At 37.0% G+C, this 12,686-nt stretch overlaps 1 protein-coding gene across 20 annotated transcripts in view; it reads left to right on the top strand.

Annotated features, from left to right (window-relative positions):
• Positions 1-12,686, top strand: part of LOC124110305 (androglobin-like) — a 156,123-nt gene that overhangs the window by 101,129 nt on the left and 42,308 nt on the right. For 19 of the 20 annotated variants that reach the window (XM_046469566.2, XM_046469569.2, XM_046469568.2 and 16 more), the window contains exons 3-10: positions 296-340; positions 1,957-2,055; positions 3,121-3,201; positions 6,095-6,304; positions 7,841-7,980; positions 8,782-8,871; positions 11,297-11,497; positions 11,931-12,057. In XM_046469566.2, coding sequence (XP_046325522.2) covers positions 296-340; positions 1,957-2,055; positions 3,121-3,201; positions 6,095-6,304; positions 7,841-7,980; positions 8,782-8,871; positions 11,297-11,497; positions 11,931-12,057 — 993 coding nt within the window. The remainder of the gene's footprint in view (positions 1-295; positions 341-1,956; positions 2,056-3,120; positions 3,202-6,094; positions 6,305-7,840; positions 7,981-8,781; positions 8,872-11,296; positions 11,498-11,930; positions 12,058-12,686) is intronic. The other variant, XM_046469567.2, reaches the window with a different exon arrangement.

Genomic DNA, 12,686 nt, shown 5'->3' with positions numbered 1-12,686 from the left:
TCAGTATATGTTCGCAAGGACACATATCCCCATTCAAAAAAAACTAATTAATGTGGAACTGTTTTTTAAATTGAGGATTTATTTCATTATAGAAATTAAAACTCATGATTATTTTCGAAGACAGTTTAATTTGGCACAATGTGAAGTTTTGGCGTAACTGTCTAAAACTGAAACCTGAAGATATTAGCAAGTGAAAATGTTTATTTCATGCTGCTGTGTGTTATGACAGAGACTGTCTAGATCAACATTATGTTAGTTTCAGCGAGTGCAACATTTCTTTCCTTTGTTTTGACAGGAGGCTGCACGGAAAGATGATAAGAAAGGGAAATCTCCTACAGCGGTGAGTGATTTCCAATTGCCATTGATTGAGTCACGACATTGCCTTGTGATCATCATCAAGTGCTGTTAGGATATAGGATGTTATTATCCAGCGGTAGAAACTAACAGTTTTCGTCCACGAGTCCTTATGAGTTATAATGATAACATATATCAAAACCCTTACAAACAGCAAATTTTGGGTAGTCCTTATGATACCTTTACTATTGGGTAGTTTGTCAAGGGCTACATGACTGGTGACAATTTCTAACGCTGTTATCCTGGATATCTCAAAATCGTACTGATTGAAATACATTATACAAACAGTCCATGACCTATGTTACAAGGTTAGAATTAAACTCAAAAGCTTTACTAGCCAGGGTAAAGATAAAACGCCCTTGTAAAATTTGTACAAATTTTCAAATTTCTTCATTGTTTTATCTGCTGGACTTTTGCACTAACCCCGGGCTTATAAATGGGCTTGCTCTAACCCTGTAATATATTCTACCTTTGCACCAAGAATGCTTGATTCTGATTGTTCAAAATAAGATTAAATCAGGTATATTATTCCATTTGATACTTCAAAATTGACATGACTTTTTCAAACAAAACTCTTGCGTATGAAAACATTGATCCATTGCCAACACATTGCATAGGACAATGGCCATCGATAAACCAGTAGAATTGTATATGTTCCATATCATAACAACAGCTTATCAAACATGATGAAATCTATTTCAGAACACACACAATTAAGTAAAACACACACTCGTCACTTTGTCATGGTCACGCAATCATCAGACACAAAAATTAGCGGACTCTCTTGTGTCGAACAGTGTCAACTTGTCTTCAGCTAAATATGGTGGTATGATAAGGAACTACTTCAGTGGGGTTCTGTTTGCCATGAGGTTATGCCAGCAGGCTCGTTTCAACCAGTAAATCATTACCGGTGAAAATTGGTTACAGATTGGGGAAAATGAAAAAATGATAGCGAAAGAGAGGGGTTGGCAAAAATTTTCAGAACTATGATTTTGAGGTAAGGGGGTGGAGTAGGGGTGTGGGGATCAAGGAAAAATGACACAATTCTATTTTTTTTCAAATAAAAAAATTGAACATTAAGAAAAGAAAAAAGCAGTTAGCAATATTATGCATGATCTTTTTTTCTTTCATATTTATATATACATATTTATTTTGAAGTTTAAGCGATTTTCGATGATTTGATTGGTTTATTTGCTGATCACATGACCTGTTCATTTTTCAACAAACTTCAAAAAGTGACATTTTCAAAGTATAAATATCACCTTTTTACTGTTTACACGATTTTTGACCAGAACCGCCTTCCAATTGGAATGGTCTGTCGTCTTCATTTTCTCATACTCTTGTTGTTTATAGTTCTCTGTTACTCCTGTCATGCAAGCTCCTTTCTTTACAGTATGCCAGGCAAATACATAAAAAAAGAACTACTGTTTGTGTTTTTATTGAACATTTACTTGAAACTATTAAATTTTAATTAATTGCAGAAAAAGAGACACACAGTCTGTGACATGTATTTGATGTCCTGATTAGAGTGTCTTTCAACTGCTTGTCATTGTGTCGTGCATAGTGAAGTCTCGTTTATTTCATATCATCAATTTCATTTAGGCACAACATCTCTTTGATGACCCGGACGGTAAAATTGAAATGCCGCCATCGCTCAAAGTGGATCATTGGAAGCGACCACACGAGTTCATTGCCGATAAGGTATGTTTACATCGGAACTGTCTTTGGGGAATATTTAATGGTCTTAGTGATTTTGATTGCTGAAAATTATGGGGAAATTGTTGAGAACAGAGTTAATGAAGAAGAAAATTAATTGTTCTGTGTGCTTTATGATTTAATCAATAAATGAGATTTAGGATGAAGAATGAATCTTACGTCAAGACAGATGTGTAGGAAAATAATTGAAAAGAATTGAATATTGATTTTCTGTAACGTCAAGAATTATAGTAAAAATATGTATTGCCTAATTTTGGGTCTATTAGAATTGGCATGTAATGTAGTGTATTTTTTAATTAGTAATTAGTATTACTGTATTCGACATAATAAGCGCCAAGGGCGTTCTCAAAATTAGAAATAGGGGGCTCTTATTGGAGAATATTATTTTGGTGAAAAACAACAGAGTTGAAAGATCGTAAATTTTGTGGTTTATGCTGACAGCCTGAAATATTTATATACGACACATATATTTTTCCAGAATTTGATTTACCCATAATTAAGGATGCATATATCACTAATTGGGATTGTTCACTAGCCAATATATTAGCAAATATTGCTTATTAGAGCAGGGGACCGTCTCCGTGGTCTAGTGGTAGAGCGTCCGCCCGGAGAGCGGAAGGTTCGGAGTTCGATCCCCGGCCGCGTCATACCAAAGACGTTAAAAGATGGTACTCGTTGTTACCCTGTCTGGCGCTCGGCATTAAAGGGCTAAAACAAAGACTGGTCGGCTCGGAGTCAGTATACTGTGTCTGAGTGGAGTATCGATGTTAAACTGCGGCATGATATCTCAGTGTGCTAGCACTATAAATCGGCATCAGTCCGGACAAGTACAAGCAACCACACGTGCATGCGAGTCGCTATATAAGGGCAATAATCTTGGACGCGACGTTAAACCCAATTTCACCTCACCTATTAGAGCAGGGTGCTTATTATGTCGAATACGGTAGTATGTAATGACATGATGTAAAAATGGGAATGAAAAGGTTTTTTTTATTTACTTTGCTTGCCTGCATTATCAATTAAGACTTATTATCTTTACAAATATTTCAGATTTTAAACGTTGTTGACCAGGAACAAATTGTCAATGGCTTTGATCTCATCTCCCCTAATGAACATTTACATGAGAGTGAGGTAAGTCGAAATGTTGAAATTTTGTTGACAATGAGAAATGTCAGGAATAATGACGGTACTTTGGTGAAGATAAATGGAGGACATGCCTGATGTCTTGGAAAATAAATATGTTTGTCTCATTAAGTCAACGAAAAAGTGCAAAAGGGATTTTTGTAACTTTTCTCCTCAACTAGATGTGATAAACGTGACAAACATGGATGGTAATTATCATTATATAAGACATTATTGAGTCGATAATCTGTTTGTAATTATGATGTTGATAATGGTTGGTCATGCTGATTGATTTGTTACAGAAATATCTTTTTGATGTATTTGAATGTAACTGAAGAACTTTCACTGCAGTAGTCATGACCTACAGTTTTAATATTTTGAGTTTTTGTACACAGTACAAGGTAGTTTATAAATTATAGGAAAAAACCTTGAGTCCGAACATTTGTTTTTTCAATTGGTCTATCAGTGGTGGTCAGTCTGTTTAGTCATGGAAAATGAAAATAAAGTGTTTAAAATATCTTCAAAACATTTATCTGTGTAACATCGGTTTTTGTTTGGTGTTTAATAATATTCCAGCTATGTGCTGTTGTTCTATAAAAAATCACATGTGTACCAGACAATCGTGTGATTGACAGCAAGATCCATGGAATTGGGATACGATAACACATAACCTACCAAGCCAAAAAGTCTCACCACCCGATCTATTTGGTCGCCTCTTATAACCAGCAAATCCCCAATGGTTGCTGTGTGACGAGTGTCCATATTTCTTTTGTGGAGGGCTTCGTTTCCAGCTGGTTGTTGGGACTATACCGTACTTTACATCTGAAGCTCAACCAGTTATTTTGTTTTTTTTGTTCCATTTTGTATTTTGTCTGATTTGTCAAAAATAGATTTTATGGGCAAGTTTTATTATTTTATTGTTTGGTTGTGGCTTTTGGCAATGCCCCTCGCCTAAATAGGAATATTTTTTATTTTCTTCACATTATCCTCAGTAAACCTTTCACTACCAGTCAATCAAACCACATGATTGACCAAACCACCTTTTGTCCAAAAGGATCAAACCAGTGTGATTATGTGTATTATGGCAACCAAATGAATACTGCTCCAAAAATATATTGTGTTTGATTAATATTTGATGCCTCCGTGGTCCTAAAACCAATCCCAACCATCCCTCCTTCTTCCCTATAATGAACGACGAGCCCAACAATATTTGTTTCGAGTATTACGTAATTATGAGTATTTGATGGTTCGAAATGTTTAAATTTCAAATATAAAATTTCTGGGCACTTAATATTCTGTAATATCTTTTCATCAAATCAGTATTGCTGTGAATTCATGCTGAAAAAAGGAAATTTTCGCAAGCAACTATCCAACATACATGCTAATATCGCCACAGAAATATCATATTGCAACACCTTGAAAGTCAAAGCATTTGTGGAATTACCTGAAATCAAGATGTTTCTTCTGGGCTTAACAAGATGCAGTGGCATCTGGATGGTTCGAGAGATTACTTGGTAATGGCTTTATTATCATTCAACAGGACTTTAATAGAAAACCAGCGTTGTTCTTCACTGTCAAGGGATTACATGTAACCTTTGATGTAATTACTGGGTACATCCCCATGTCATGAAATAAGCCGGGAGCTGAATGTCATATCATCTCAGTGGTGGATGAGATGAACGAGTAACAGACATCTGGGCCAACTGTGAGGTCTGATTGACATTGGTATTGACTTGTCGACAAGATCATTATGAAAAATCCTTGTGTGCTTGCTTAATTGAATTTAAACGTAAGAAGATTAGCTTGATCATTTGTTTGGTATTGCTGGGATTTGGATTAATTTGGGTGATTATCTCTGGTCAGGGCCAGCTGAGCCTTGGTTAACCTTTTCCTCAAGAAGATCTTCATTGATTGTACTTTTAATTATTTGACTTTTCAATGGAGTGTTGATGAAGTTGGTTTGATCAAATTTAATTTACCGTTTTCAGATAGTAAAAAATATTGATCTGTTATTTAAACAATTTATCCTCTTCCTTTGTCTTCATGGGCAAATTATTATTTAGACAGTTTTTAAGGGATTATGAGTATAATTTCTTGAGTATTCCCAGGTGTTTAATCTAGATCCTGTGGTCTGTTGGTTAGTGTGTTTAATCTAGATCCTGTGGTCTGTTGGTTAGAGTGTTAAATCCAGATCCTGTGGTCTGTTGGTAATTCTGATCAAGAGAATTTTTTGTCGTGCTTGAGGTGAAAATATATACAGACTAGAAAATATATCCTGGCTAGATACTGTGTGAATTGAATCACAAATAATGAGGAACTATGAACAACAATTCTTCTAAAGTTCATGTAAACTCAGTTGTAAGAGATCTAAATGCTAGTCTCAGGTGACAGTTTCCAGGCTTATTGTTATAGCACATGTACAACAGCATGGTGCTTTGCTTATACTTGTCAATCAATTGTTTCTTTGGACCATACTCCTGTATTTTGAGGGGGGCATGATATTGCTGGAATATTGATGACTGCAGTGTAGAACTACGTAGTACTTTGATGAATTGGTATATATATATTCACTCACTATTGTAATAAGGAGTTAATATCCTAAAGGGGGGCACGGGTGGCCCAGTCGTCTAAGGCGCCGCGTTTCGCTGTGCAGAGTTGCGTCCCTTGGGCACACCAGAAACCTATGATTGTGGGTTTGAATCCCGGTTCGCCCAGATTATGTTTCTAGGTTTGTCAGCACCTTACCCGTGCTCGTGGGTTTCACTGAAGTGGTAAACGCCCGAGACATGCATCAGTTCGGGCTTTCCTCCCACATTAAGCTGACACGCCGTAATATAACTGGAATACTGTTATAAGCGCGGTAAACCCAACTCACTCACTAATATCCTATACTTTTTTCCAGTTAATGCGGTACATCATCAGTCAGATCTCGGCGCTATGGGAGATGAGCGCTGTGAAGGCGCCAGATCCGGGCAGCATGATGCCTGGAGAGGACGACACTCACACCTGGAAGCCATGGGAACACATCTATGCTCTGTGCAAGGCTGGGAAGGGTCCACACCTGCCGCTGTATAACTCTCACGGGAAATATGCTGTCAGATTGTACTGGATGGTAAGCATGGGGCTTCTTGCAGCCTTTGATATCCACACTAGATGGTTAGCTCAACCTGACTAAATAACTGACAGAAAGCAGGGCTCGATTTGAGAAAGTTGATTTTACATGCACCTGGTGCATGTTGATATGACAACCTAGTTGCACCAGACAAAAACCGGTTGCACCATGTGCCCATCAATGTATCAAAGTTGAAACACATGCACATGATGTTGAAGTATTCACATTTTGATGATATCAAGCCCCAAAAAGCAACATAAATTACACATTAAAAAAGGGATCATTGATTTGGTAAATACCTTAGAGGTCATTAAAGTGCTCAAGACTCATGTGTGGACAGGTAATAGCCAGGCACAAATTTGAAAGATTTTTCAATAATAGATTGCACTTATGCATGTCTTATATAGTTAAATCGAGCCTTGGAAAGCGTCAAACATAGCAAACATTTTTGTCTTGTTGAAGCAGGACAAGCTAGACTCTGACGACTAGTGAAATATGGTTTACCTTCATCCTCAAGATTAGCCTTTGAAAAAAACCCGATTTTAAGATGTGAAAGTTGATAAAACTCGATGTGTATTTCTGTGCAGACGAGTCACAGTGTCAGATAAAAGACATATTAACAGGAGTCATATATACGTCTACGTTTGTGTAAAATTATGCAGGAATAAAAATGCTAAGAACAGGAAGTGATAAGTACTTGGTTGATCGTTCATTTTAAGTTCAACCCTCGGGCACCTGTAAGGACTCTCCAAGTTTTCTTTACAGTTTACATTGTTAAATCGTTCACCATATGGATTTTATTAGCAGTTGATTACTAGAGAAAGGCACATCCGAGTCAAAGGGGCCATCTCAGTGGGTGACCTTTGTGAGGGTCGCTCTGGGGCGTATCCCTATCTTTTACAGGCCGTAGGAGTTGCCTTGGGATTTTTGCGCAGAGTTATAACTTTTTTAATTTCTAGGTTTGCCGAAGCAATTAGACAATTAGACACGCCATAGCCATGCTGTAGAGCGGTTACATGGCGACCATACATCTTGAATACGGTGGCCTTGCGACTGCCCTGTGTAGTGGTAGCGTCAGTCTGGCTGCATGCATGGTCCCCCTGCGACCACCTTGCGGCTACCTTGCATCTGCCTTGGTATTTGTCAAAAACCTACCGCCACCGCAGGGACGCCCTAAGGCGACTGTGGGTCATCACTTCAAAGTCTGTATGGCAGCTGCAGGTTTTCTGCTTCCACAAATTCAAAATACGCCGTCCAGCTACCCTTATATATGTGACTGCTATAGTATATGACTGTGGGAATGCTGCGGCAGCCCTATAATTGCTATTGGCCGTAGATATTTTAGACCCCATGGCCGAAAATGTGACTGAGGCATAATCCGGGAGCCTTTCAGACAAATCGCGATGTATGACATGTAGGCATAAAAAAACTTGCTTAAATGCAATCATAACTCTGATTGGATGGTATGATTTCTAGGCTTGGAGTCCTATCTGACTGTGTGTGTGTCTACCAATCAGTTCTGTTTTTATTGTACAGGGTTGCTGGAGGAAGATCTATGTGGATGACAGCCTTCCATTTGACAGTGAGGAACGTCTGTTGCTGCCGGCAACCACAATACAGGAGGAGCTCTGGCCTATGTTGCTAGCTAAAGCTTTGATCAAAGTTGCATCCCTTGAGTGAGTAGTTTTTCTTGTCAATCTCTTTCAAATCAGTTTTTTACCCTCTCCATCATGTTCTGACAAACCCTCTACAGAATGTGTGATGTTGCTCTGTCTATCAACCACTAGTTTTAGCCTGGACTCAGTTATTGCAGGTCGCTGAGATGTCTGAACTAGCTAAAAAAAGCTAAAAAAAATAATAGTCTTGGTTCTCAAACACTGCCCACATTATCATAAAGTTCATTGCACTTTTCGTTTTTGTTTCCATTTTCAATTTGTTTTGTGCATTGTGTTTAAGCATTTGGATTTTTATATTTTAAAACAAAATGGAAATAAGAACAAAACGTGCAGCAGCCTTTATGATGATGCGGGTGGTGCCTGAGAACCAAGACTACCGTATTCGACATAATAAGCGCCCAGGGCGCTCTCAAAATTAGAAATAGGGGGCTCTTATTAGAATATTAAAACAACAGTGTTGAAAGATCGTAAATTTCGTGTTTTTTGCTGACAGCCTGAAATGTTTATATACGACAGATATATTTTTCCAGAATTTAATTTCTATAATTAAGGATGCATATAGCACACGTATTTCGAACGAATAAATAAGTCTTGTGTACATTGAACAATCGGAAAGGGTGCAAATATTAGTATATATCGCCGTGGGCGCTTATTAGAGCGGGGCGCTTATTACGTCGAATACGGTATTATTTTTTTTAGCCCAATATCAATAGACCTTTCTCACAGACTGCTGACAGCTATGTATTGGAAATTAAAATTTAAAATATTTTCTCTTTGTCTTAGTTTGATTCTATTTTTCAGTTACACTGGTGGCAGCAACAGTTGTGAGTTTGGAGACTTCAGCGTCGTCCACTGTTTGAATGGTTGGCTTCCTGAGACCATCCCTCTACAGTAAGTAGCACCCTGCTAGTCCACCTGGACTCTCTACATCCGCACGTCTGGAGCATGTCTAGAGCACGTCTATCATAGGGCTTTATTCCGCATTTAGCACAGGGTCAGACACGACTATACATGAATACATGGTGTGATTAGACTGCTAGTTTGCTATAGTGGACTCTGTCTAAACAGGCATCATCAAGGACTGGCACAAAATGTTGCTTTAGACAGTCCTGGACTACTCAGAGTTTGTCAAAGGGGGAAAAAAGGGCAAAGACCAAAGACAAAAGCATGTGAATGTTATATTTGGTCAGAGTGTTACTGGGACTAGAAAAAATGCTGCTTAAGGCTTAATAAAATAAAAGAATTGGTTCTTAGGCAATGATTTTTTTAAATATATTGCATGCAGGTGGTGTAATTTTTTTGGGGGGGGTTGTTCAAACTTATAATGTAACCAAATGAAAAGTTGTGTACAATCAACCTAGGAAAGGGCCTCCCTACATATATATATATGTATTCCTTGATGAGTCTAATAATGGACTACAGTATTTGCCTACTGTTGGACTTGGAATATTTAAGGCCTTTATTGTTTTTCTGAAAATGGAAATAAAAACGAAACGTGAGGTGAACTTTGTGAAGATGGGGGCGGTGCCTGAGAACAAAGACTATTATTTCTTTTTGCCTAATGAAAAGTGATGGAGAACTCAGATGCAGGTTTAGACACAGTTAGGGCTAGCTGTCGATATAGATAATAGAGATCAATAATCGCTAACTAAATATCGATCAATTATCGATAAATATCGGTGAAGTAACTTTAAGCAAATATACAAGAAAGTCCCGAAAGAAGTCAACATACCACGGGTGAGCAGTGGAAAATTTATACATGGATTACTTTGTGGACATTTGAGATATAACAAAAACTGTTGCTTTCCGTCTTCAACAATTGACATGATTGACAATAACAAGACTGTTTCGGTAATTCTAATTTCATCATAATTCTGATTATCAATCTTTTTAACCAGCCCTAGACAGAGTCCACTCTATAATGTAGAAGAACTTCTCACAAAGCATTCATAAGCAACATTTCACTTCCAAGTGAGAACAAATGAAAAACTATCTATGTCCCCCAAAAATGTGTATCCAAATTTGCTACGCTAGTAAATGATGGCATTGAAAAGTAAATATGCTCCAAAAGCCGTAAACTTAGTCTTTGCCCCAAACTTAAAATGAAACTGATTGTATTTGTTTTAATTATTGTGTCTAACCCTGAATTATTTTGTATGGGCACTGTGCACTTTGCTTTTTATATATATTCCATATTCCGATAAATTATTTTCTCATAAGACTGCTGGATGATAGTTCAGCCTTCGAAATTCATGCTTGTCCACAAACCTGAGACTACTAAATTAGGCTGAGGACAAGTTAAAATACAATGATGGTAGTCCTCATTGACTAGTAGCATTTGAGGTCTATAATTCTTAACTATTTCTCATTACTTCAAGTTTGCTGCAAATTGAAACTAAATCAAACTGAAAATGGAAACAGAATATGTAAACATGGTAAACGCTTTGTCTTGTTCATGCAGGACTAGCTATGAACTCTGAGAACCATTGAAATAAGGTTTACAAAAAAATAACAAATTTCACAGGCTGTAATTGATGTCATCCGTTAGCCATGTCTCCATACCCAGTAAGTACTTACACTATGTCCAGCAGTCTGTGGTATAAGGTGGTGGCTTAAGCATAAACATTGGTTCTGGATATCTACTATTGCTGTTTGTGTATGTTCATTATCATACAAGGAAATGTAATTCTATGGGAAAGGTATAATATTATTGGGCTTGAAATTAAATTTATATCAATGTTTGAAGGACAAATGTTGTTCGTTTATGTAATTTTTAGTATTCTCTAAAACCTGAGTAAATTGTAAAAAGTTACCTGTTCATTTAATTTTTGACAATTCCATGACTTTATTTTATATAATCATAAGTTACAACATATTTTATCTCGTTCCAATAATTCATTTTCTATGTATTTGCAGGCCAAACATTAATTAATTGTAGTATGTCTATTTTATTTGTTAAAATATTTTCTCAGGTTTTATTGAATGTTTACCATAACTATTCACGTCTTATAAAATGTCAGGTGTTAAAAAATACTGAATTCTAGAAGTTTGTATGAGTAAAGTATAAGAATAATATTTTAATGATATAAGATTTAACCTATTGTTTTCTGATTAAATAAATTTAGAAAATGCTGTAATTATGAAATACACAATTTGAAATATATTTTTCTTCTTTTAAAAGGGCTATAAATTTTTCTCAAAATGATTCATTTGAAACCTGACATTTTGAAAGACTCTGCTGTTACACTCTCACTAACAAATATACCAGTCTGTCACCATGCACTATCCCTCTGTTCACCACCTCTCATCATCACAGAAGCTTTATGCACCCCAAGTCTCTCAGCATCTCGAACTGTGACCCGTGTCTGCAGCCTGATCGTCCCTCTGCGGCTGTTAGAGCCTCGCCTGTAGTCACTGCTAGTCAAGTGCTAGAAAAGTATTTTGAGCTTAGCATGCATCCAAGCAAGTCTGCAGCAGATGCTCAAACTCGCCCCGGCAGTAAGAAACGGGATGTCAGGCAAGGCTGTTGTCTCTGTCCTATCTCTTTTATAGTTACAAGCTTAAAATTTTAGCAAATTCACATTTTGCATCTAAAATATATAAATTTGTGAAACTTAATATTTAAATGTTATATTAAACTATAAAATCATTATAAAAGTTTAAGTGACTGATGTTTATAAGTGTTTGACATGTCTATGTATATTTTTTTCAAGGTTACCATTTAATATTAGGATATATGGTTTTCATTGTTCGTAAATGTACCCTATGTAAAGTAATTTGTATGTATTTCCCACATTCTCATTATTTAATTACATTGCATATCCCTCTTAAGGTAAAATTAATTCAGTTTGTGTAAGCATTGCCATTGTGATTATCATTGATGTGTAATGTTGTATGTGCATTGTACTAGTATATATAAGAAGCCATGTTCATGTGCCTGTCTCTCCCAGATATGGTCATATGAGTGAGGTGTGGGATCTGCTCCGTGTTGCACTGCCAGAGTGGAAACTGCCGGAACAGGACTGGGAAAAAGAAGCCACACAAGAAACCATCAAGAAAGACCCAACTACACCGGTAGTAAGTTCATTGGAATTCCCTTACTATTTGCTTTACCCTGTGTGGGACCACATTGAAAAAATTCCTTTATCCTTGAAATTATGTAACAACCCCAAAACAGTTCTTCTAATATCCAACAAATATCTATGATTAGCTTTGATAACCATGAATACAAGACAGCTGTAGGACAATATGCATTAATAACCTCAACGAGTATGTGACATACATTTAATCTCATTAAAATCCGATCTAAGATGTCACTACTGCAAAACAAAGATCTGAGGGCATCCCATTAGGGGTCACGTCAGAATTACCTTTCATCCAACCAATCAGAGTGTCGCTTACCAGATCAGGAAAGTGACAGTCGGAATGTGTTTTCTAATCATGCAACCTTGAAAAATTTTAATTGGGGTATTCCGAATGATAGTTATGGGCTCAATGGCTGAATCCATACAATCTAGGCCATCTTTATTGCCCATTCCAGAATGCTCTTTTGATCAGTTTTCAAATATTTAATCGAGAATTTGACAAACACGTTTCGAAAGCGTAGTCGCCAATTTGAAACTAGTGCCGTAAAGCATGAGAAAGCTGCCTTCTGATTGGCTAATGTCAACTTCTTGTCAGTCATTCCATTGTTCGGTCAAAGGTCG

The sequence above is a fragment of the Haliotis rufescens genome, unplaced genomic scaffold (genome assembly GCF_023055435.1).
Source record: "Haliotis rufescens isolate VD_foot unplaced genomic scaffold, xgHalRufe1.0.p SCAF_5, whole genome shotgun sequence".
NCBI classification, from domain to species: Eukaryota; Metazoa; Mollusca; class Gastropoda; order Lepetellida; family Haliotidae; genus Haliotis; species Haliotis rufescens.
This window is presented reverse-complemented; position numbering and strand designations above follow the sequence as displayed.